Source organism: Epinephelus moara, chromosome 7, assembly GCF_006386435.1.
Source record: "Epinephelus moara isolate mb chromosome 7, YSFRI_EMoa_1.0, whole genome shotgun sequence".
In the NCBI taxonomy this organism is placed as follows: Eukaryota; Metazoa; Chordata; class Actinopteri; order Perciformes; family Serranidae; genus Epinephelus; species Epinephelus moara.
The window spans coordinates 34,213,527-34,239,973 of NC_065512.1; the positions used below are offsets into that span (position 1 = coordinate 34,213,527).

General features: G+C 41.1%; 1 protein-coding gene across 1 annotated transcript; it reads left to right on the forward strand.

The window, feature by feature from the left end:
• The first annotated feature begins 293 nt into the window (after positions 1 to 293).
• On the forward strand, positions 294 to 25,552 carry LOC126393438 (insulin-like growth factor-binding protein 2-B). The gene is made up of 4 exons (XM_050049625.1): positions 294 to 763; positions 13,724 to 13,875; positions 19,197 to 19,337; positions 23,294 to 25,552. The coding sequence occupies exons 1-4, from the start codon at positions 403 to 405 to the stop codon at positions 23,450 to 23,452; spliced, it is 813 nt and encodes a 270-aa protein (XP_049905582.1). The 5' UTR covers positions 294 to 402; the 3' UTR covers positions 23,453 to 25,552.
• Positions 25,553 to 26,447: the final 895 nt, after the last annotated feature.

Consider the following 26,447-nt stretch of genomic DNA (forward strand, 5'->3'; position numbering starts at 1 on the left):
AACAATGAAGTCCACCTGATTCTGTTAATATATAATACTGAATTTGATTCACATGTGGACGTAAATCTTTTTGTGCGCAAATGAGAATACTTGTAAACACCTTGTAGACTTCTAGGGATTCCACAATATCTTTCTATACCATTTAAACTTATATCTGCACAAATAAACCTAAACAAAATAAATCATTCCAGGATGGAGCCTATACCTTGATGTCATGGGCCCTCTAGTTCTTCTGATTTTCAGCCAGGCAGTAATATGAGAGCAGATAGGACCCTGTCAGTGGTATCACAGTGTTTACCCAACTCACAGTTGACTGTCAGGGTCCTGAGGTTCATACTGTCATCTTATGACCAAGGGTCATTTTGACTTACGGTGGCCACGAAAAACCTAGAAAGCGTTAGAATGGTCATATATGTTACTTACGGGTTGCTGTTTGCATATTTTGCTTTGCCAGGATTCTTACTTGGGGATTTGGCTTTCCGATGCCCAAGTTGTACCGCGGAGCGCCTAGCTGCTTGTCCCAAAGTCACAACAGCATGTGCGGAAATAGTAAGGGAGCCAGGCTGCGGCTGCTGTCCACTGTGCGCCAGGCTTGAGGGGGAGCTTTGCGGGGTCTATACACCGAGGTGCTCCAGCGGCCTGAGGTGCTACCCAAGCTTGGAAAGTGAATTACCTTTGCAACAGCTCATTCAGGGTTTAGGACGATGTGGACAGAAAGTGGACCTGGATGTCACAACAAGTCTGGACCACCAGGCAACAAATGGTAAGTTTTTGTTTTTTCAGAAAAGTTTTGAAAGGTGGAAGTTCAAGCTGCTCTCATCAAACACTTGCATTAACAATGGATAAAATGGCAACATGTAAGGTAAAAGGGGTCAGTGATAAACCCATGGAGAATTTTCACTCTACTGAACCAAAAAAGGCCAAAATGCTCTTCTTAGCATTTTGGCATTTTTGGCTCATTGTTTCAGTTTCATGGACCACAACTCAATAATTCTGCCTCAGTCTCACTGCTCTCATCAACATTGTTTTTAGCTGATACCAAAAGCTAGCAGCTAGCTGTTGAACTTCGCTGGTTTAATGTAGTGGTATTTAGCTGTTAAATAAATGTCTTATTTACAGTGCTTCAGAATAGTGAATAGTCTATCCATCCATCCATCCATCCATCCATCCTTGTTCATCCACTTATCTGGGGGTGGGTCGCAGGGGCAGCAGGCTGGGGCCCCCTACCAGTGGGACATGCCTGGAACACCTCTAACGGGAGGAACCCAGGGGGCATCCTAATCAGATGTCCAAACCACCTCAACTGGCCCCTTTGCCAGTGGATTGCCATCCACTAGCAAAAAGGCAGCGACTCTACTCCGAGCTCTCTCTGGATGTCTGTGCTCCTTACCCTATCTTTAAGGCTGAGCCCAGCCACCCCACTGAAACTCATTTTGGCCACTGATATCTGCAATTTCATTCTTTTGGTCACTACCCAGAGCTTAAGACCATAGGTTAGGGCTTCTGGCTCAGCTCCCTCTTCGTCATGATGGTCCAGCACATAGCCCGCAATACTGCAGATGCCACGCCAAACCGTCGATCCATCTCACACTCCATTCTACCCTCACTGGTGAACAAGAACCCAAGATACTTGAACTCCAGCCCTTAAGGCAGTAACTCACTCCGACCTCAGAGGGGGCAATCCACTATTTTCCGGCAGAGAACCATGGCCTCAGACTTGGAGGTGCTGACTCCCATCCTAACACGCGTCACACTCAGCTGCAAACCACCCCAGTGCCTGCTGGAGGTCAAGATGTGATAAAGCCAACAGAACCACACCATCTACAAAAAGCAAAGAAGCAATTCTGAGACCTTTTCCAGTGTAAATGTTTAATTTTCCCCCCAAATATCACAAGAAAAATCTGTTTCAGTCAGGGTCATTGTGCAAGTACGTCATTGTTATTTCTCAAAGGAAAGGGAAATTACATACAGACAAACATTTAAGATGTAGCACAAAGTTAAAAATCTGATTTCCACACAAAAGAAGTTAATTACTAGCAGGGTCTGTCAGACCGAACAATGACTGTAAGAGAGTAATTGTTACTGTTTTCAATAAGCTTGCAGCATGCTTAGATACTTTGATGAAAGGATGAACACCAAAAGACTACTCAAAAAAACTTAACATCCTTTTGCTTTGTTTAGGAGTAGAAGCATCTGATATATTCTCAGAAATGTAGCCTTTGTCTCTGGTAAATGTTAGTTAATTAGGGATGTTAATTTATGAGTCATGAGACAGTGGTAGTCTATAACTGTGCAGCAATATCTTAAAGTGGCAGAGAATTACCAAATATGTGTAGGGACTGTATAAACTTTTTTTTGATCTTCTAAGAGTGGTCCACTGCCAAGTACTTGCATACTATAATTTAATACAAAAGCCCTCTAGTTTAAGGAGTATACTGCAATAATTAATATTTTGCATGTGTGCACGCATCTCGAAGCCAGCTAGTTTTGACCTGCCGTCATACCTGCACATGATGTTAAAATAGTTACCTTAAAGTGGTGAAGTTTCACCAAGAAGCTGTACACTGACTAAAACCAGTATTTTCACCGCAGGACTCCGTTAATGTCAGAAAAACCACATCTACATCAAACGTAGTTGGTCACAATAACTACCCAAAATAAACAACCCTAAAAATCCTGTGGGAACATAGAAATGTCAAGCTTTGCTCTCCCACATTACATTACAGTTATTAAGGACAAAGGGTCACTATCGATTCCTGAGAATGAATGTTGACATATGCAATATGTTTGGCAGGCAGTGGAAGGCCCACATCTGTGAGCACAAACAAGCAGTATCCCTCAGATGAACCCATAACATGTCTGTAACCCACGTATCCTCAAAGCTCTCCTATTGGGAGTGTCCTATCTTAATACAATGTTATTGATGGTGCTTGAGGGAAACAATACACACTTAAACAATTAAATACTTACAAGTAAATATGGAAGACACACAACAGACACTCTTCAGAAGGTGCTGGTAAAGTTGCAGATCTCTATATTAACAGGTGCAACCTAATTTCTCAATCAAGCTCTTTTTGTATATAATCATGTATCTTGGGTCAACTCACTGAGGAATGTATTTGTTAAGTTCTTGGACTGAAATGTTTTGAGACAATAAAAGACTCAACAGAGGTGATTTTTTTTTCTGCAGGAATCTTCTGTTGTTTTCAAGACTCCTCAAGGTTTTGTTGGGAGAGGGTAGTAAAAACAAACCCAATTCCAACCCCTGTAACTTTAGCTAAGCGTGATGCTCTCTGCTGTGATTTACCGTCTCTGGTGTTCAAACCAGTTAGAACACATAAAGGAAAAGCTGAAAATGAGCATCAGATCAGACCGCGGTTTGCCCTCAGTTCACTATGTTATGCTTGGCTTTTCAAGCATGAGCAACTGCTGGCTATCAGATGTCAACATCTGTCTCCTTTGTCCCCATTAAAATGCACATTTTGGGGCTGTTTCCTGTGGTTGGTTGAAATTACATTCTCACTCCGAAATAACCACACTGCTGTTCACTTAAAAGAGAAGAGATACTTGTATTTTTAGGCTTTTCGTTGTGGTTACTTGGTGCAATCCTTAGTTCAAATGACCTTATTCTCACCTGCCTGAACTAAACTGAAGTAAACAGCATGGTGACCTGAGTAAACAGTCCAGAGTTCAAATCAACCACTTCAGCTTTATCCAGTGCAAGCACACTCCATATCCCCTTACAATCTGGACATCTTTTACATTGCAGAAACCATTAAAATGGCATTTACCACCTCTGTTGCTCCTATACTCCCCCACACTTCGCGGCAACAGTACTTTGCAAATTTCCACATTGCAGTGGAGACAGAAAACAGCAACACTGATGTTTTGAATTCAGGGTTTGAATTCTTCCAATCTGAAAAGTGTAATATTAGAAATGGCACATCATCTTCAGTGTTTCCACTTGAACTATTTTTGCAATGGGAGTCGACTTGGAAATGTTCTCTCAGTCATGGTCCACAAAGGTTTCAGTCCGTTGATGAGTGTGTGCATGAGCTTCATTTTCCAAATGAATCCAAATATTTCCCTGCCTTTGAATCCTGGACAAAGAAAATTAATTCACTGTCTCTCATGAGGCACTGAAGTTCATGGCAGGTGTGGAGCATCTGTCAGTTGCACGGTTGCATCATTATTCAACAATATTTGTATTAGCCATTAACCTGTCAACATGTACTGTAATGCAGAGGTCTGTTGAGCAATGCACAGTCTTTGATTAGCACAACTGTGGTCATTTACTTAAAAAACTGAAACCCAATCCTTCTTTTCCACAACATTATTTTAACTCCCTGGCAGCAGCAGTTTTGATATTTAATTACTTAAATATTTGTGAGGGTAGAGCTGCTCTGAAGGCCTAAATAATCATCATGATTGGGCCAAACTTTAGTGGCAGAATCAAATGTAGCTACCATTTCATACATATTTTCGATTTACAGATTGGGGAAGGTCCACTGTTTTTAAGGAAGTAGAATTGCACTTGTAGCAGGCTGAATGATGGATATCAGTCTCAGATTGCTATCTGTCTCTACGCGATATCTCTGACAGAACACAGAAATAGAAACCATAAAAATAGCATACCATAAAAAAAAGAAAGTTCTTTTTATGGTATGTTCTGTTACACTCAAAACCATCCAGGATATGTGACATTAAAAAGGTAACTGTAAAAAAACAGTGAAAATGTGCAAACAAAAATTCAAAGTAACATGTGTAAGCCTTTTTCCCACTGCCCACACTCGCAGACTTTAAGGTGCATTCCTGTTAATTCTGTGAGGGCTTAGGGCTCTCCTCATATCAAATATTCAAGAGCACTTCGAGCCCTTTATGCACACATTCTGTAGTCCTCATTTCTGCCGACTTTGCCTGAGATAATCGCGCACAATTCATAGCATTGTGATGTTAAATATGGGGTTAGCAGAGTAATAGCAGAGTAAAAAACAAAAATGGTAAACAGACACAAAAGGAACCACCACAACTACCTAAAGTTGGGGAAGGCAGTGATCTGGAAAAGGGAAAAGCCCCTCCCACCAGACGACCACAGGCATATGCTTCGTGCATACTGGGTGCTTCAAACAATCACCCAGTCTTTCCCATGCACTGATTTATGTAATCTTATTTTTACTGTAGAGCTGCACACAGCAGATTCACTCAGACCCTCATTGCTCTGCGCTCTCCCTCTCTACTTATTAGACCAAAAATTAGAAAAGAATTAGCTGTGAGCCACCCCTTGGTTCCGCCACCTCTCCGCCACTGTGGAATGCTTCCCCATGAGGAGAGCGGCAACAGCTCAGGAGGCCAACCTTCAGTGAGTGACAGTGGCATCTAAATGCCAGCGCAAACCGCCTCGCACCAGGTGTCACAGGGGGCTGTTAATCTGTGTAAAGGCAGCAACAGAAAGTTTGCTGATCTAGATGGGATTTGGGTTGTCTGGCTCCCCTGAGCTGGGGTTTGTGCTGGCTGGGTTCGTGTTGCTATGGCCACTGACTGGGTATTCATTTCCAGAGCTGCTGCCGGCTCTCCTCCTGGTAAGGTCATCTGTAGCAACAGGGAATGACGTCACAGCCTGGATTTTCTTAAGCCTGAAAACGGAGCCAAGAGGATGTACAGAAGTCTAGTGTTCTCTCAGTCCACTTGAATTACAGTATACCTAAAATTTGTTGTGGGATTTTTGGCCAGTGACTCCAAAATTAAACTGCCTACGCCACCATAAATGAGTCTGTCTTGACAAAAACCAGTAAATGTATTACCTCTACCTACCTTAAAACTACCTCTAGCCCACACTGTAAAGCAAAAACCTGCAAGATGTTAAAATCAAGCAGGCCTTGACTGTGAAGACAGTAAAAAATCGTAAGCTTAAAAGGCCCAAAAGCCACAAACTCTCCTAATATGTTTAGGTGTTGTCAAGGTAAGGTGATATGTTGCAAAGTGTGGTCCCATTCCTATTTATACCATTTCAAGCCCCTGCAGCCTCTTGCACTCAAGCACTTACCAGGTGACTTAAATGAAGTCCTTTAGGGTTGAGGGCTTAGGGTTTATGGGGACATTGCGTTTGGGCCTTTGACTTGTCAAGCAGGCAAAGCACAGGTTGCTGATAACATTAATGTTGCCTCTTTTCTATTCAAGTGTCCCAAAACATCAGCCAGTGTGCACAATACCAGGACCCTGAAACAAAGCGGCTAAATAGCACAAGCCATCATTCATTTTAATATGTACTAGTGATTTTTCTACTGTGATGTTTCTAAATGTCTGCTGTGAAAAAAAAGCCTACTGCTTCAGTGAACGTATGAAAAAAAGTCACCTGAGAGAATATAAAAGTTTAGGAGTCAGACCAAAGTTGAAAATACCTTTCTTTGGTAAGTCTAGCCTTATTTCAGTTATTTTTGATGATGTTGATCATGCACTGCTGTCACGGAATAAAGGAATGGGAGCTGTTTTACAGCAACTTTGACAAATTCACACATGCACAGTCTTACTCTCTGCACATAGCCCATCTACAACTGGGCCTAATATATCTGCAGTAACATACATATTGGACTCATCTTGACTTCACAATTTAAAGCCAATACCTATATTCAGCAATGATGCAGGAAGTAGTATGATCTTTATGTAGTGAGGTGCACAGACCTGCAATTCATATTATATGCATAACTTCTACCTTAAGTGTTTATAACCATACATGAGCCATTTTCTTCATTGCCTATCTTTAACCAAACCTTAGTTGCCACGTTCAGATACTGTAATAGCAAGACTCTTACAAATGTTGTCACTGAACATCATTTTGGAGAGCTGTCCAATATTGTTCTTGCCTTGCAATAGGGTTGTTACAATCAAATGCATCAGTATGATGTCAAATCACCCCTTTCTGATCAACAGTGTGTATTCTTTGCTATCTAAATGACACAGATTGTCCCCTACTGACAAACCCCCTCTCTAGCCAATGGGAAAACACAGCCCTGTTTTTTGTACTTTCCTTGTGCATTTTACTGTCTGCTTTCTTTCCTTTTGTTGTCGGTGGTCCACGACTGCCCTAGTTGCCCTGCAGGTGATCCTCTGCTGAGACATGCTCCTTCTCCTTCACTCGCACTCTCGGGTCTTTAATTACTCTATGTAGATGTGTGTGCACACAGTATGTGTGTCAGTACACATTCACAGGAAAAGGTGAAGCCATAAGAGTTCACTTTGGGTGGGAGCTGCACGTTGGTGCCTGCAATTCTGAGAAAACTCCACCTGAGGTGTTAATAGGAAGACCTCCCTCTTTCGTGCAAATCTTAAAACAGTTCATGTAGAAAAGTTGCATAATATGATTACAGCACTAATGAGTCAGAATTTACTTTGACAACTCAAATTTATCAGTCATAAGTGTATTGTAGATCACACAACCCAACAGTAAACAGTAAAATAAGCACCACCTCGAACAATGTAACTACAACATTAAAATTCCTTGTCCATGCACCAGTACAAGTAAGATTGTTTTTATAGCGAGAATTAAGTTGTTGTTTTTTTTCCCCTCAGTCTACAGCTGCAGCGAGAGGCAAAAAAGCATAATTTCATTTTATAGTTATAGTTTACAAATATATGTAAGACTTGCCATGGTATGAACAGTGGTTACATAAGCTTCAAAACCAGCCACAACTCAGCCCTGAGCAAGAGTGACAGTTCTCTATTGACTAATCAAGGGACTGCAATGTTTCTAGCTCCACCTTTCAGTACCAGATCTGTGTGCAAGGTACCCCAACAGAGGGATGACCAAAAATGGGGACGGTCAGCAATGGTTCCAATCGGTACCATCCACAAAATTTGACAGTGGAAACGGAAAACATGCGAACTGAACTGAACTTAAGTGTACTGGACTTCTTGGTGGAAATGGGGCTTTAGTTTCTATTGTTAACATCATTGAAGCAGGGAATTTGTGTGTCCACTGCGAAGACTTTCCCTTGTCACTGTTTCCATGATGAGACTGAGTTGCACAATACATACTTGTCTGGGGCACAAAATTCCCAGAGTGGCATAATAAAGGTGATCTGAACCTGATTCAAAATTTTTAAAAATGTTAGAAAAAAATCATTCCTGCAATTTAAAGAAAAAGATCTAAATACTTTTTACACCTCTGACAACAGGTGGCAAGACAACAGACACAAACACTAAACATTATGTTTTATTTTTATAAAGAGAAAAAACTGCTGCAGAAAACATCGTCACACAAATGTAAAAAATAAAAATAAAACATTATATGGACATGGTTCTCTGAAATACAATGCTGATCAGTTGTGATCATTTGTCTTTTTGTGTCAGTCAACACCATGAGCATGTATGTTGATAGTAAAAAGCATACGTTTTCTTAGAGAAAATCACCCTGACCTTAGGGTGCACTTATTGTCTTTTAAGTCTGACAAACACTGTAGGAGCGCCAATTGGCAACAGTTTTCCCTTAAAACTACAAAGGCAACTTCATTTGGTTTGGATGACACACATGGCCACATGGATGCATAGCAACATCAAAAGTTGAAAGAACTAGCTAACCGTAAAAGGTTTGAAGGGGATCTCTGGCTAGGCAAAACCTTCTTCATTTTTCAATTGCTTTTTGTCTGTTTGCCAGCTGCAAAGTGTTTGAAGTGGCCGAGCCTTGAGAGGAACCATTTACACTGACAATGGTTTGAAGTACTGTAAGGCCACTTTCTTGGCTGTGGAAGCAAAGTTAAATTTTTGAGACACAGCTTCACTGTATACAATAACAGGGCAAATACATTAATGCTAAGCAACTCTGGAAAGACATTACTCATTCTGTGCTATGAGAGAACTGTGAAAGCATTGCTTTAAGGCAATACCCAAAGCCAACACTCCCAACAGCTCGAGACAGGTAGTTTCTATGGCACTGAAGACAGAATCAACAACACAGTATTTAGATGACAGCTGTTGGCCAAAGATGTGTTTTGTTTTGTTTTTTCTCCCTGGCACATGCTGTCATGAATTCATATAAGTGTCTATAGAAAACAAAATCTTAAACACAGCAATAGAAAAGGATTTTTGCACCTTTACAAACTTTAATTGCATCTCAGTTAGTTTTTTAACATTGCCACTGCACTGAGTGTTGTTTTTACAGTCAATGTACTAGCAACTACCAAGGAAAGGAAAACTATATCACTTTTCACCATGCTGGGTTTTTTTAGAGCAACATACTTAAATTGAATCATTAAATCAAGCTCTCTCTCGAATATGTCTAATGTTTTCTGCAGAAACTCTCACTCTTACATGTCATACACTGTTTGTGTATATCAGCCTGGACCAAAATTCTAAGTCTGTGTGGTTGTGAGGTTGGAATTTATGACTCCTGGCCATCACTCACACACTAAAGTGAATATAATTTGACTTCTTCAAATGTTAAGGTCTTGTTTGTGGCCACACAGCTTTAACTGTACACCCATGGGAAGTGTTGGCTTTCTAATTGGATTATCAGATTGGAAAGATCTCTCTGTGTGGCTTGGGTCACATAAAGCCATACAAATGAACAAAAAAGTTATAATGTATGGTCAAATTTTAGGCTCAAGGGATGGCAATGTTGGCTCAATCCAACACTTAAGTTCAGAGTAAGATATCCCGTCAAACACTGAATGAATTTCCCATAACATTTAGCATAAACATGCTTGGCTACCTTAGGGTGAGCCCTATCAGCTTTGTTTGTTCTCTGACTTTTCCTTGAGCACCATCATGGGGTAAAGTTTTTGGTTGTTGTCCTGACAACTACTGAATGGACTGCCATGACATTGCTGCAGGTATGCAAAAGCCCCAAAGGATGAATCCTAACAACTCTGGTGATCTCCTGACATTACATATGATCCCACCAACATGTCATAGTTTCCATTTACCTAGTGACATAACCCAACATTTACTGCATGTAAACCATAGAATATAATATATAATAGACGACGCCACTGTGAGGTCACCCATTGTTTGGTGAACTCCGATTGAGGGGTAAAACTGACTCATACACTGACGCGACAGCTAGCAAACAGCTTTACATGCAAAGTGGTTAAGCCCTTAAATATGCTTAACTTTAAGCCTTAACTTTAAAATGTAAATGGGTGTGTTATACAAAAATTCCCCCCTTGTACAGTTTTCATGAGTGTTGAATTTAGTTTTAAAGACCAAAGGCATTTTTTTATACCGGGCTGAAAACAAGTTTAGCGTTGGATATTTTTAACATGGGGGTCTATGAGGATTGCCTGGCTTTGGAACCAGCCTCAAGTGGTCATTCAAGGTTTTGGCGCTTGCACATTGGCTTCATTTTTTAGCCCCAAAGGCTACCGCTTGCAACAGACATTCATGACTCCCAGACAATGTATCTACCTTAAGTAACTGCCCGACGTTTAATGTTGTGTAACCAGCAGGTAGAGTAAAACTGTTTAATGTATTATCGTGGAGTTGACTACCAACATTCGTGATTCCTTGAAGATAAATTATAATCACTTTGGTGATCCCCTTACCTTCTGGTGGCATCATCAGATCATTGTTTCTATCTGCCCAATATTTCGGTTCTGACCAGTCCACAAAACTAATGACATTCCCATCAGCCTCAGTGCAGTTTGTGTATAGTGCTAATAACTAGCAGAGCAGTGAACTTGAGTTACATGACTTGGACTCAAGTCAGACTCCAGTCATACATTTTATGTCTTTAGACTTAATATGGCAAAATCAAAAAAGACTTGCAACTTCACTCGGACTTTAACACTAATGATTCGTGACTTCATTTGGACCTGAACCTTTTGACTTAAGAATATTCAATACCTTTTCCCAAACCCAAAGATTTACAAGTATGTTATTTAAAAAGTGGCCCATGGAACATTACATTTCTTTTCATTTCCTGAATTAACTAACGCTATTAATTCCCAGCAAGTCAACACTTAATTCCTCAGTGCCAATCTGTTTAAACAAATTCAACAGCATCTAGTTGCAAGAGAGAACTATAAAGACATAATGTTACATTACTTGGTGCCAGTCGGAAAATAATGATACCAAAGACAATTTAATTCAGGTACAAAAACTACACAGTGATCAACAAAAAATGAATTACAGTAAAGTGTCTATGGGTTGAAAATTACGTATAGAGATGCAACAACTTTCAACAAATTGCCTAAATACAAATTTTTAAAAAAGCATTCATGATTTTTAGTTTTATCATATTATTACCCTGTCATTAAAATTGCATTGTATTTGTTCAAGAGCACATTATGACTTGTTTAGGACTCAAAACTTTAGTTAAAAAAAAAAAAAATTTAGTACCTGGGACATAACTTGTGACTCGGGCCTTGAGCTCAAAGACTTGAAACTTACTTGTGACTTGCAAAACACTTGGTCCCACCACTGCTAATTAGCAAATGCTATCATGCCAAACTATGGTGATGAACATGGTAAAAATACCTGCTAGACACAAACACGTTAACAGAGTCATTGTGAGCATGTTGCAGACTCTTTGTCTTGTTTTAAGACATCTTTAGACAAAACAACAGTTGTCACTGCTTGTAAAGCAGAATACAGAGTCACCATGGTCATAATGCAGTTGACATTACATCACTTGGAAAACCACAGTACACAAATTTGCAACTTTTTCAGGATTACACATGCTTTACTTGTACTGAACCTATGGGGCTACAGCCTCAGGTTCTGATTTTTCAAGGGTCGCCTTAGCTTGCATTGGCTAGATCTGGTTGCTGGATATACAGTGAAACCAGTTAAAAATAATGAAGAGGCTGGCAACTCTAAACATCTGAATCACCGACTGCATTCTCATTACATCATTGCATCATGTCACTCACATGTCACTCACTCACAAACATTTTAAAAATGTTTAAAGGACCTATAAGCAACATTCAGAGCATTTAAAATATTCAGAATTTGTGCCTGGATTGCCCTCACATGTTTCTTAAAACGGATATGGCTAAGCCTGGGACTAGATGGCTAATGGTGCTAACAGCGCGAACAGTGTTAACAGAGGCAACAGTGCTTACAGAGCTAACGGTTTTAAGATGGTAAACTAGAGGGTGGCCAATAGGCTTCTGCCACGATGCCGTTCCCCTACTATAGGTCAGGACATCATTATTAGTAAGCGTGGTATGAGCACAGTGCAGAATGGTGGCAATTAGCGAGCAAATGGGATACACACACGGGGGCTCACATACACTAACATGCATGAGCGGCTGGACCGTCTACCACAACAAAGAACAGATATGCTCTTATTACAGTAACCAAAGAGAGAGTGTGACTCCTTCTCTGCCCAGGGCAACTTTACTCCACTATATCTCTACGTAGCAAATAGCTGTTCGCTGCTGTATGAACGCTCTGAATGTCGCATACAGCTCCTTTAAGGCTGAAAGTGAAGACATGTCTATTGCACCGTAGAAGCCATACTTATTCACACATCTGGCAGAGTGTGCACTGAAATATACGTGCACAGACACGCGTGAACACGCACAGAAACATTTCAGAAGGTGTCATGGCATGTGTAAGGAGCTCTGAAGATTAACTGGGGGCCTTTCCTTCTTGGGCGTTATTTACAACCTTAGTGATCTGCTCCTGTTTTTATAGTGCTAATTACAGACACACACACATAGACACACACACACACACACACGTGCGCACACACACACACACCTACACACACCTACACACACACACACACACACACACACGTGCACAAACAGCCTCTGGCAGGTAGATTAGACAACCAAAAAAACCTTACTCAGCATGAAAAGCCTTAATCAGAAGTGCTTCCTCATAAGTCGGGACTCACCACCAATGACGAGCAGTTGAGCTCAAGTCTTTAATTCAGTCACTGCTTTCCTGTTAAAATGTGTCAGATGATCTCAGGTCATTAGGCTTGTCATGAGTGTGCTGGTAAATGCCTATACGGTGTTAACCCCTCCTTGTATTTGTGTTTCACAGTCCTTGGTGGCAGAGTAGTTCTCATTTTTTGGACTGGTGTCCTGTATTAATTTGCTATCATACTTTGTCTGTGTCTGTTCTGAATTAACTCGTTAGCTTGTTTGTGTTTTGTCTCTTCTGTCTCCAACAAATGACGAACAGATTTTGGTATAACATTGGCAGGAAACACACTCAGATTGACCCCACTGATCAGAGGAGACCTGTGCAAACTTCGTCATAAGCCCAGCATTATACGCCCAAGTGAGCTGGATGTAGCACTTTGCTATTTCACAGAAAAGATCTTAGCGGGCCTGTTCACACTGCCGCCATAGTAATTACAGCCATTGCAAGGCCTGACTGTCCAGTATAACATTAGTGACATGAGGTATGAGGGACACAGGATGCCTCGAGGACACCGAATGACTTTGTCTTCTAATTCCAGGACTAATACGACTTGTAAAAGGGCCTGTAAAATGTTGGCTTTTAATAACAGCTTGTGATTAAAGAATAGATACATGCAGATAAATGTGTGTGAGGATTTTAGAAAGCAACGGAGATGATGAGGCAGTTTTTTTTGTGTGCGTGTGTAACATCTGTCCATTAATCACATACCTAGAAGACAGGACACAGGATTACTTTCATGCTCAAGCAGTTGTCTCAGTAGAAGCGTTTCTGAGAACCTTGGCAGATTACAGTATATGTACAGATGTTGCAGATAAACTTTATGTCTAAGTGTGTGTTTGTTTGGTTGTAGAGGTGCACGGAACTGAGAATCCACTCACCAGAAGACCCACTGCAGATGCTTGGTTCTGGCAGGAGTGGGCCAGGAAACAACACGTGCTAAGGGTGGGCACCAAGATGAAGACGAATCAACTAGAGGACCCTCGAACCCAGAAAGTTCTGCAGGTCAGATCTAAACCTTCAACTTTTTGAGTGACAAGTCATGATTAACTTCCCCACAACTTATTACTTACTGTGACTCAAAGCAAAGTTGTAAAACCGACACAGTACCACACTGGTTGTGTGTCCTATGCCTTTATGGACCCATAACTGACCCCAGTCCATTTATGAGCTGAAATACTAAAGTAGTTGGTAGTTATCATAAATCTTACACACAAAACTATTTTAACTTAACCATTCTCCTACTATCTTGTTATATAGACACAGCAGCAGAATACTGAAGAAAAACTATTTGCTCCTTAAAAATGGTTTCTTTTTCCCCACTGTTGCATTCCAGCTTATGTTCTGCATGCAGTCTAACAGTAGCTGTGTATGGCGGAGTGCAGTGAAATGTCTCCCTATCAAAAGCAGGCAGTAACAAATGGTCAACAATGTGCTGCGTGGGCAGCATTGTCTGGTACAGTGGTGCCCTCCTCTGGGCACTCTTTCACTCAAACAAACAAACGCACGTGCACAGACACACTTTTTAAAACACATCACATTGTCTTACATTCATTCCCTAGGTGATTTGCCCAAACCTGAATCATAACAACCACATGCCCAATCACAACTCTTATTTTAACCTAACCCTCACTTTAACCAAAAACCAAGATTCAATCCTAAACTTTTATGGCTGTGGGGCCGAGTTTTGTCCCCATATAGGAAACAAGTCCCTGTAACATGACTGGTTGGACAGATTTTTGTCCCCACAACATGACTAATACAAGCAGATATTTATGTGCTTTCATAGAACTGTTGTGTGGATGTATTTTATCATACATTTAATTGTGCCTATTGCAAAAACTGTCAAAATAAGAAAATAGCATGCAACAGAGTTGATTATGTGGTAATAATCAAGTTACATGAAATCCAATTAAGGAAATGCTATGTTACTTTGTGTATATCTTTCTTAGAAAATGCAGGACTTGCATTTTTAACTGACTTAGGCTAATATGGTGAAGTCCTACTTTTCAGCACTACCTCTATGCATTGATTGGGACATTTTTCTATTATTTATGCACTGGCATCCCCATTGGAGGCCAACCTTACTGTCTTTAAGAGGCTGTGGCATGTTCATTTTTAGGGTAGCAAAAAGGTAGTGGTATCTTGTAAAACTAGACAACTTAAGGCATCCATTGGTGTCAGCCATGCTGGCATAATTTGTCAGCAAGGGGGCTAAATATTGCTCCAAAGTTAGGGTATATTTTGGCAAGGGAAAACCTGGCACGGCCATTTTCAAAGGGGTCCCTTGAACTCTTGCTTCAAGATATCTGGGTATGGGTAAGATAATGGGTTCTATGGGTACCCACGTGTCTCACCTAAACTTGAGAAGGCTTGATTTCAGTAAATGTTTTGTTCCTTACAATCAATGTACTCCTTCAAACTAAAGCTGTGTAGTCTTCTGTTAAAAGAAAAGCACCACCAGCCTATTTGAAGAACAATGAACTGCCTAACATGTATAGATGCATAACACATAACAGGATTGTTGTGGAACTTGAAATGCTAAGTGTACTGGTATGAGTCTATGCACATTAGATAACATTAACTGTAAAATAAGAAATCAAAGTATATCAGTATGCAATTTCTTTACTGTCATATTGACATAGTTGTCAACTAGCATATAAACTTCAACAGGATAATAGAATTCTTGAACTTAAGTTAGGGCTTTTGGTTTTGGTGTACCACCCCAGGATTTTCTGTGACCCCATCTGGCCACCACTATAAAAAGTTTCTGGGGCACCACCGTATGTATGACGTAAACTGAAGCAGCATTAGCTGCATTAAGAAGGAGAGTTGCCTTAGTTTCAATAATTGCTCATAGTGAGCATCTGCATGATGCAAAGTGACGTCAGACATTGTACATGGGAATGTGTTGTTGGAGGTTTAATGCAATCTAGAGATTACACCCCCCTTCCCCGAATTCTTTACCATTTCACTCTCAAATGCAAAAAAAACAATTCCTGGAAAATCCTTAATGGGGTGGCATACAAACACAGATATTCTTTCTGTTTCATGCAAATGAGCTTGGGCCCGGGGGCTATGCATGTGGAGGCCCATATATGTCTCAACATGGCAAACAATTATGTGCATTTTGCTCATTTTCTCCCTCACTTAACTCACTTGCTTGCAGCAAAACAAAACAAAATAAAACAAAAAATCATAAGCGGGAGGGTACAAAACAATTGTCAAGATCATTAGAAGCAACAAAAGGGAGAATGCAGCAATATGAGTCGTGCAGCTGGGCAGCGGGAGGAACTTTAGACAGCTGGTGTCAAGCATGGATGCACTTCGTTGTGGGTGTTCCTGTGAGGTCAAATACCGTACACAAAATACATGCTTCACTGTCAGTACGGGTTGCGTGACATTTGTAACCTTTATTACTTGAATATAAACACATTTGTTTCAGATAATTAAAGGTCTCATTTGCATCACATTTATATTATTATTTTCACACCAAGACCCTGTAACATCAGTTGCCTTGATTTTGACTTCTTTTTTTTCTTAATCTTTGACTCATAAAAACTTTTCTGATCATGCACTTGATGAGTTCAAAACTGATTGAACTTTGACATGCAAATTGTGACGCTCTCTATTGTCAAGTGACCTCTCATTCGAAGAATGGAGTTTACATCCTTGTCAAAATAATGCAAGTTGCAGAGAATAATGAGGACATGTGACTGGCTGCAGTAAGTGCATGCTTAATCACATTGACTAATGACAATACTGTAAAGTGCTGTAGAAGCTGTATAACTTACAACTTGGTTGAATTTTGCTGTTAGCCCACTAGCCATACTAGCTCCTGCAGTTTATGCTTCCAGCCCAACCCATGCTAATTACTGCCAAAATCTGGTCAGACCACATCATAGCAAAACTACACTGTAAAGGCGCAGTCAGACCAACCCAATGGGAAGAATAAATGTTGGCATATGTTTGTGCTGCAAACTATGAATATGTAACACTTGTGCATTATTGAGTAGCATATCTGCTGAAACTGTATGTTTCTTTATGTTTAAACACTGCTGTGATTAAAGTGTAGTTATATCTAGGCACAATAGCCACTTAGTTATGGTTAGGAAAGTATCATATCTGGGCTTAAAAAAATCTGTTTTTGGTGGCAAAGCCACGGCTGGAACTGCTAACATTGTGTAGCTAAAAACAAGTGGTTTTGGTGTATATTGATCTTGAACAGTGGGTTGCAGTGTTCTGCAGCTTGGCAGCTATCTCGCCCAGGTGTCACGCTATCCGCCATCCTTTCTATGTCCAAGTAGCCCTTTTTACACATTGATGTTGCTACAGGGCCACTGCACTGTCCCTTTTGCATGCTGCCTTTGCATTTTACACAGAACCAATGATGACTGCATCATGTCGCTCCAGTGTGTGAGTTTAGATAGCATGATCGCAGAATCAAAAGAAGTGTGATGGGCGTAGCATGTGACACATCAGTGTCAGCTTCTAGTATAGCATATTAGCATACACCCCAGCAGCACTTTATAAGCAATAACAATGGAATTAACATGGCAATAACAGTCACTTACCGTTCCCGTTTTACTTGCTGATCTTGCTCTCTGCTTGGAGGGTAAGGAGCTCCCAGACCTGTTTTCCCAATTTGCATTTTCAGCTGCTGTTCTTCTTTGAGTTAGCTGCTAACTGCCAACAGCTACTTCTTAAATCTCCCGCTATGATCCACATGCAACCTCACACCCATGCTGCCCATGATCCTGTCCTGCTGGCTGTCCTGTTTATGCAGACATCATTTAGTCATTGTTACTACCTCAGATGCTGCCTTAAAGGTGAGACAACTCTGTCCCCCCATTTCATGAGCGTTACTTTTATACAGAACGGCGAGGCGGCACAACAGCGTGAAATTCCTGACTTGAAGAGGCAGTGTAAAAAAGGCTAGTGACAAATTCAGCTCATATGCATGTAATCAGAACTACATCATTTTAGAAATGTTGATACAATTGTAAAACACAGAAAGGTACCATACCCAAGTTTTGTACAAACGTACAATTCCGACATTCTCTTCTGGCAACTGGGCAACTAATATGTGACTTCAGCACGTGAGACAAATTTATTTACTTGCATTACTACCGCTCAGCAAGGAAACACTGTGTGTAGAGACACAAAGATGAAATATTGTAGTAAAAGGACTAAAACTTTAAAGATATTCCCTCGAGTCGGCTAATTCAGCCTGCTAATGCCTCAGCTTTAGCTGAACCTTACAATGTATTTTTGCTTGGAGTGAGGACTGTTGAGTTTGTTCCCTATTTCTTACAGTATAGACATATTTATGAAGGGATCCCTTCAAGGCCAGTATGGAAAAAAGGAGTAATTAGCCTACAGCAGTCAATAACTCTTTGAATGTATATATAGCGTGTGAGTATTATATGACATAAAATGGCCTGAATCTATCCTTTAATATATGAGAGCAGTAAGACGGCAGGGAAACTAGAGGATGCATGTCCTGAGGTGTAGGTTTATATGTGTCTTCATTATAACAGAGAGAGAGACAGGAGGAATCAAAGGCTGTAGAGATAAAGTGTGAAAGAGAGCCAGAGAGAAAGAAAAAAGACAGAGTACTTTTCATCCATATGTTCAGATGTCTGATAAGGTTCATGGCAGACTTCACCTCCTCCTGCCCTTTTCTCTCATCTTCAGCCAACTAATCATAAGACTGGACCTCTTTGATCCCACTGGCAGCCTGATCTCTCTGTGTTACAGTAAAGTGAGTGTGTGTATACAGTATATGTGTGCAGGTACACATGGATACTATACATGATAAGTGTGTGTGTGCACATCCATGCAGCAGAAATAGGGTGCACTGTATTTATGTAGGTGTATGAACATGTGTCTGCACAGGTCTGTGTGTGTGTGTGTGTGTGTGTGTGTGTGTGTGTGTGGCCGTGGCCACCTGCTGAGTGGAGCAGTCTAGCCACTCCTGTTCCACTCCACCAGACTCACATCAATAATATTGGCTGAACTTTCTGCTTGCCTAACTGCACCTCATAAAAATGTTAGCTATAAATGTGTGTATTTGTGACATTTTTACAAGACACACAGAAGTATTTTATTTCTCCATTCTTTTTCTTGGACAGAGCACATTCCTTGGCCTCAAACTTAAGCCAAACTTACTGTATACTTACTCTATTTCTTCTCTCTTGGTGATTATATTTAACTGACTTGAAGTAGTTTTTCTTCTGTGAATATATGTATGTCTGCTCCAATAAGTGCTTCATAGTTATTACTAGTTTTGGTGTTATTAATTTCCCCTTTGCTCGTCCTTTCAGAGTGCCTGTCAGCAGGAGCTGGACCAGGTCTTAGAGGAGATCTCCAAAATGACCTCTGAGGACAATAGAGGCCCGCTGGAGAACCTGTATGAACTCAAATTTCCAAACTGCGACAGACATGGACTGTACAATCTCAAACAGGTGAGGCATGGACAGAGCACTGGTCTTACATCACATCATTCTACTGTACCTGAACACACACACACACACACACACACACACACACACACACACACACACACTGTTTACTGAGTAAGAACATTGTGACTGGCTGAATGTATAGTGTCCGCTAATTAATCTTCAAATTTGAACAAACTTTCTTTGAGTGAATCATCATATTAGAAGCTCCCAAACTGTATTAGACTGAACATGGCAGCTTCATCATTGAAAAACATGGTAAACATGACAAAGGGCAAGGTGTATGTATGTATGTATGTATGTATGTAGGCACAAAGCTAATGACATCACCCAACACCATGAACAGCAAATTGAACCACACACATTAGGTAAACACTTGAAGCATTTTTGCATTGAAGCATTGATGATACATTGTTAAAAAAATCTGCTATACATGTCTTTAAAAAATAATCTATGTTTAAAATATTTGTTTAATAAAAAAATGCACCCAGTGCAGTTAAGAGGACAGGATGACCTGCCAAACAAGACTGGAAAATATAAAAAAACAAGGAAAAAACAACACAAATATAGTAAATAACAAACTTATGTCTTGTAGGCAAAGATCAACAGGAGAGGTTTACATGTATAAGAATAGTTAAATGTCAAACCCTGTTTCCTGTTGAAGAAGACAGCTTGCACAGTCCTCAAATTCTTAAATATCTCAAGTTGCTAAGTTTTCCTGGGAAACCTTGGGTCCTGACATGCACCACCCACTCAAACACTGTTGCAGACCAAGTTCATCCCCTGGTGGAAATGAGGGGATAACCTCCCCAATGGCAGTGCCACCCCTCCACCCCCAGCAGGACAATGCGCCATGCCACACTGTAAAAAGTGCTTGGGAATGGCATGGGGAACATGATAAAGAGCTCAAGGCATCAACCTGGCCTCCGAAATCTCCAGATCCCAATCTCATTGAGCATCCATGGGACATGTTGATGCCACAGAGGTCCTGTGTCCATGCCTCAACAGGTCAGAGCCAAGTCTGATCTATGGTGGGGCCTCTGACCTGTCATGGCATGGACACAAGCTCTCTGGCAAAGTCCTGTGGTGTCTGGCACCGGGGATTAGAGGCAGAATCTTTTGAGACCTGTGGAGTTGCAAGATGGGATACCACCATGTCCAATGGATACTCAATCAGTTTGGGATCTGGTCATTTGAATGCCAGGTCGATGTCTTGAGCTCTTCGTCACTTACCTTGGGCCATTTCTGAGCAGTTTTTGTGGTGTGGCATGGTGCATTGTCACTGCTATCAGATAGTGCCGTTGCAATGAGGGGGTGTACTGGTCTGCAACAGTATTTGGGTGGGTGGTGCATGTCAAGTGGCACTCACATAAATGCCAGTACTCAAGGTTTCCCAGCAAACACTCAGTTTAATGAGATGATAAACGTTATTCTCTTCACCTGTCAGTGGTTTTAATATTGTGGCTGAGTGGTGTAAATACATACCTTGCTTTTAGCCATTCATCTGATGAAAAATTGCGACAAAGCAGGCAACTGCCAGAAGGGCCCCAGAACTCCAGGGGTCCAAAAAGCTCCACACCAATAAAGACCTAAAGGTCATGCTTTAATGCATCTTGAGGCCCTGTCTTGAAGAGAGTCCCTGTGTTTAAATCTACATTTAGCCAGCAGGGGCCCAGCAGCTCACTTTTGCCCCATTGCTTTCTAGTTGGTTAATCGTCCATGTGCAGTTGGGTGAAAACATTGCCTGTTCATGTAGTTAATAACATTCAGGAGTGTGTGGTTCCTTTAAATCTTCCTCTTTACTGAGTCTGTTATCTAATCTGGCCTATATAAACACAATTACTGTTCTGTATCCAACTATAAATGACAGTAATAATCCACATTGTCTTCTGGGTAAAAGTATATATATTTTTTCCATATTCATTTTGATATCAGAATAGTTTGTTTCGTTAAAGGTTCCAGGATTTCCAGAGATATCAGCGATAAAATGTCAGGCAGAATTTTAGAAAAGTGTTGCCCATTTAAAAACCTATAAAACACCCTGGACAGGTCGCCAGACTATTGCAGGGGTAACACATAGAGACAGACAACCATTCACGTTCACATTCACACCTACAGGCAATTTAGAGTCATCAATTAACCTAGCCTGCATGTCTTTGGACTGTGGGAGGAAGTCCGAGCACCCCGAGAAAAACCATGCTGACATGGGGAGAACATGAAACTCTGCACAGAAGGGCTCCCCCACCCTGGGTTCTGACCCCCACCCTTGGTTCGAACCAGGAACCCTCTTGCAATTCATATTATTATTCTTTCATATCAACTCTACAGTGAACTAATGTATCGTATTGTAAACACCAAAACGCACAGTGAATACACTATACACAATACTGGCCACACCTCAATCAGTGATGTCACAGCAGGTGTTTTTCATTCGCCGTCAAAGTCAAAACACCTGCTGTGACATCACTCATTAAGGTTTGGGCCAGGGTCATGACATGTTTAAGTGTTTCAGCCCATACAGAGCGGCGCAGCAGACGTTTTCTGCTCTGTGGGATTCACTGACTTTGATGATGGAGAAAGCTTCTGTTGTGATCAGTGTGTGTGCCTACATGTGTAACATGTTTTAGTCTGGTCAAACTTGATCACCAGTTTCTCTCCCTTTGTAGTTTTTCCCAGTTGCTTTCACCTCACATCTCACACACACTCATCCTGTATCATTTTGTGAAGGTCTCCCTTGGATTTCCCCTCTCTTCTCTTTCATACTAACACAAACACACACACACACACACACACACACACACACACATACACACACAGAAACTCTCTTGTAGCAGTCTGGCAAAATCACCCTGGCAAAAAAAAAATATAACCTCCCCCTCACTCCCACCTGCCACCACTCTCAACACAACCCCCCTTTTTTCTATACACGCACACACACCCTCCTCTTAACACTCTGCTTTTAGACACACACACATGCATGCACACACACACAAATGCGTGCGGAGATGTTGTCATCATGAATGAGGCAACAGCTTCTGAGCTCAAGGTTACAAGGCAATAAAACTGTTTGGCGTACTTCATGGGAAGACTTTTGTTAAGCCGAGGAACGAACTGTGCTTCCGACCGGGGGCTTGAATTTGAATTCTGCTCATCCATAGAAATCAGACAGAGGAGGACAAACAAGGTCACATATCCAGTGTTTTCTTACGAGGATAGTAGAGCAGAAAAGAAGATTTGAATAGGCGCCACAGTTTCCTAAAGCAGGGCTCTCAACCACTCAGCCAATTTTCATCACTGGTCACAAACAACAGCATTGTTTCGGACCGGAGTCCTCGGTTCCCAGGGAGGAACACTGTACCTCCTCAACACTCGGCTCCCTTTTGGAGTTGTCCCTCCTTGTCGCGGGGTAATTACTGTAACTGTCACTTTTTTTGTTCTTTCTCATCGAAGGAAGAAAATGGAAAGTCTTTTCTTCCCCCCCAGCTCTTCATTCTTTTCGACGTCCCCTCCACGGCCGCCCCGTGTGCGCGGCGTGAACTGTGTCCACTTCAATTACGACCTCATTTCTGAGTAGAGGGGGGCTCCGTGGGGGGGGGGAGGGGGGCTGGTCTACTGGCATGCTTGTGTGTGTGTGTGTGTGTGTGTGTGAGTGTCTGTGATGGCATGTGTGTCTATGGATGGGTTGTGGGTTGTGAGTAGGGGGCATGAACTGAGGATGGGCTGTTATTGGGTGAGTGTTGTCCCACCCAAACCATTGCCCTCACTCTCATCCAATGGCCCCCCGCCACCAGAAGATCCACAAGTACACACACACACACACACACACACACATCTCAAGCCACCGTACGCCATGCTTCATTAACACACCCCCCACTTCCCACTGTGTCTCTTTACCCCTCCCTCTTTTTTTCCAGTGTTTTCTAACTTGTCTATTTTGTGTTTTTCTTCCTTCTTTCCAGTGCAACATGTCCACCCATGGCCAGCGGGGCGAGTGCTGGTGTGTTAACCCATTAACCGGGGTCCAGATTCCAGCAACGCCTAAAGTCAGAGGGGATCCAAACTGTAACCAGTTTCAGGAGGAGCTCAGAGCGATGCCCACTGCAGCAGTGTATCAATAGCACAATCCAGCAGATCCTATGACATGGTTGGGTCTTAAAAATTCTAAATCTGGGAGGATTTTTCCATGAATATGGTTATGCTATCAACATGTAAAGAAGTTGCTGTAGTTGAATGTTTTTGTCTCTTTTTTTTAATTTGCACCAGGTTTAAGGTTAAAATATTGACTGAACTAAGGGATAATTTTTACTCTTTGTCAGCACATCTCATAAAGACACAAACCATTCTAAATGCTTTCCAGGTTCCCTAGCTGATATGTGGGGCTGTAACTCTTAAAAAGGGGGCACAAATATATGGGTTCTTTTTATTCTTTTCAATGTCCTGAAAAAGCTGGGCATTGTAGTTTTCAGCATATGTTACTCCCCATTTTAAGTACATAGTTTATTTGTTGGGGACTATTTTTAGCTGTGGATTAATACCATTTGGTCCACTACTAAGTTTTTATGCATTTACAACAGCAGGACAGTTTATGTGGGGTTGACTTAAACTACAGTGCCAGCTCTCAGTTTAATAAAGAAACATGCCACCAAATGCATCTGCCAGTCTGATCCTTATGACTTGTGCCAAATGCGTCCACAAACAACTGCCTATTACAACTGACGCAGAGTAAGATTAGAATCATTTTTAGTTGTGTTTTTGACCCCCTGACAAAAGTAAGTCCAATATTCACTCTAGTTTTAGCTCTATTTTGATCTCCACCAACTCATGAGGAAACAAATCTGTTATTTAGCTGCTAAATGCTCCACTGTGGTTGCTAACTTTGTCTGCCATTTGGTGCTGTGTAACCAGCGTAAAGTACAGTGGGTTAAAATGGTGCAGTGGATATGTTCAACCTGTTTCATTTCCAGGTTGTCAAATACTGGTGCTTTGTCAAGCCCCCGGCGTCTCATAGTGAGGCACAGGGCACCCTTTAGCATATTAATGTGACACACAACTAAAACACATTGAAAAACATGGTTATCATTGTGAAATGGTCGCAGTTAAGTTTAAGCAACAAAACTACTGGGTTTGCTTTAGAAAAAAGATTGTGTTTTCAGATGAGATAAGTATGTTTTGTACATAACAAAACATGACATTGTCTTTGGCGTTATGATCATAGCCAAGGGGCATGAGAAAGTGTTGGTATTGACAACCTGGTAATGAGAGCTAGCTGGTAGGTTATGGTAGGACAGCAGTGACACTGCACCAAAACAGGAAAATTGCAATGAGCTATAAGAGGCTAAATGCTCTCTAAGGCTGAGGGTAACTGCAGAGTTGGGTGATAATTATCTGTTGGTTTGTCTCTATAAGCAACCTGTTTCACATTACACATTATCATTTGATCTATTGTTTGCAGAAAAATGTTAACGTGCAGCTTTGAGGTTTAACCTACTACGGCTTTTATTTGAATTCAAAGGACTTATATACTATCTTAGTAACTTGTGATTTTGTATTTGTTTTACAGTGACAATGTGACATCTGCCCAGTAATCCAGAAAAGTCCAGGTGACATGTGAATATTATGTTGACTTTTTCATGAAAACATGGAACTTGGTACACTTGTACTGTTTGAGGCCCTGAAATTTTCAAATATGAAGCCACTGTAGAAGTGCCTCATGGTAGCCATGGTGCACACTTAGCTGTGCGCCATAACTGAATAATGTTATTGACATCATATTCCATGATCTAAACATGATGACACACAATAAATGATTTCTAGTCAATACAAGTGTACCAAGTTTTAATCTTTCATGAAAAAATGAACATATTACCTCAAATATATTACATATCACCTGGACTATGAAAAATAGCATTTTGGCTTAATCTATATTTATCAGCGGTGTGATTATTATCAGATTAACCCAGAAATCCAGATTTTCCAACCTAAAACTGTGACTCGTGCCAGGTTTGATGTTATGCCAATGAACATGTACTTTAGGCACACATTCCTTTTGTGTACTTGAGCTGAGGTTAAAGACTTAACAGGTGCTCCTTGAAATCCTTTCACATATCAAAAATGTGTACGCACAGTCTAGAACTCATTTTAGTGCCAATATGTTGTGTAACCTTGTTTCTATGATTAAATACTTTGCAAGCAGGTAATTAAAAGTTTTGTCACTGTCATATTTTTCACTGATTACATCTTGTAAAAGTTCGCTGTTGATGCATGAACTTTGCTTCCTACATTGTTAAATTAATCAAACTCAACTTTGCTCTTTGCATCTTAACTCAAGATGTAAAATCTGACACCATCCATGTGTTTGTATGAATCCACACCCAGCAGTTTGTTGTTGTCGTTTGTCAGCAGTTTTCCCATCAGCACTTGTCAACTCCAAATAAGTGTCACAAAAGAAAAATGGCACTTACGGTAAAACGATGGAAACTGCTGTGTGGCATCAACACTCCTATCACTGCTGTGTGCGCAGACATGCATGTGTATGTGTGTGTATGTGTGTGTGTACCCATGTGTTGCTGGGGTTACTAATGAAGTGTTGACATAAGGAGGGATTAGGATGGGGGCTGACATTGACAAATGTGATACTAAGTGGGTAAAGGTGTCTATGAATAAACCAACCCGAGGACGCAAATGCACTCAGGGACACACACCAAACACACACACACACACACACACACACACACACACACACATAGCTGTGCTGCAGATCATGGTCTAAAGAGAGGTGACCAACAAAAGGATACTGTATAGGGGCGCTATTAATGATTCTGAATTCCCCTGACAAAACTAGATATTGGGACCATTGTGACAATGTGTCTAACTTTGTATAGTATTGTTTCACTTTTGCAGACTGTACTGGAACAACTCTGCCATCCGTGAGCTGTAAGCAATCCACTGTTTCTGCCCGACAGTCAAGCCCATTATCATGAGTGATGGATGACATGGAATGTTTTTATCTTATTTCAAAAATGTATCTGTAATCCATCGCAGCCACTGTAAAAACACACAGTAACTTGATTATCCAGCAGATGCAGCACAATTGAAAAGCTGTGTTATATATTT

Excerpts from the sequence above, each read along its gene's own strand:
- LOC126393438 (XM_050049625.1), top strand. The coding sequence starts at position 403 with ATGGTCATATATGTTACTTACGGGTTGCTGTTTGCATATTTTGCTTTG. Across the intron at positions 13,876-19,196 it reads GAACCCAGAAAGTTCTGCAG|AGTGCCTGTCAGCAGGAGCT; the intron begins GTCAGATCTAAA and ends TCGTCCTTTCAG. Across the intron at positions 19,338-23,293 it reads GACTGTACAATCTCAAACAG|TGCAACATGTCCACCCATGG; the intron begins GTGAGGCATGGA and ends CCTTCTTTCCAG.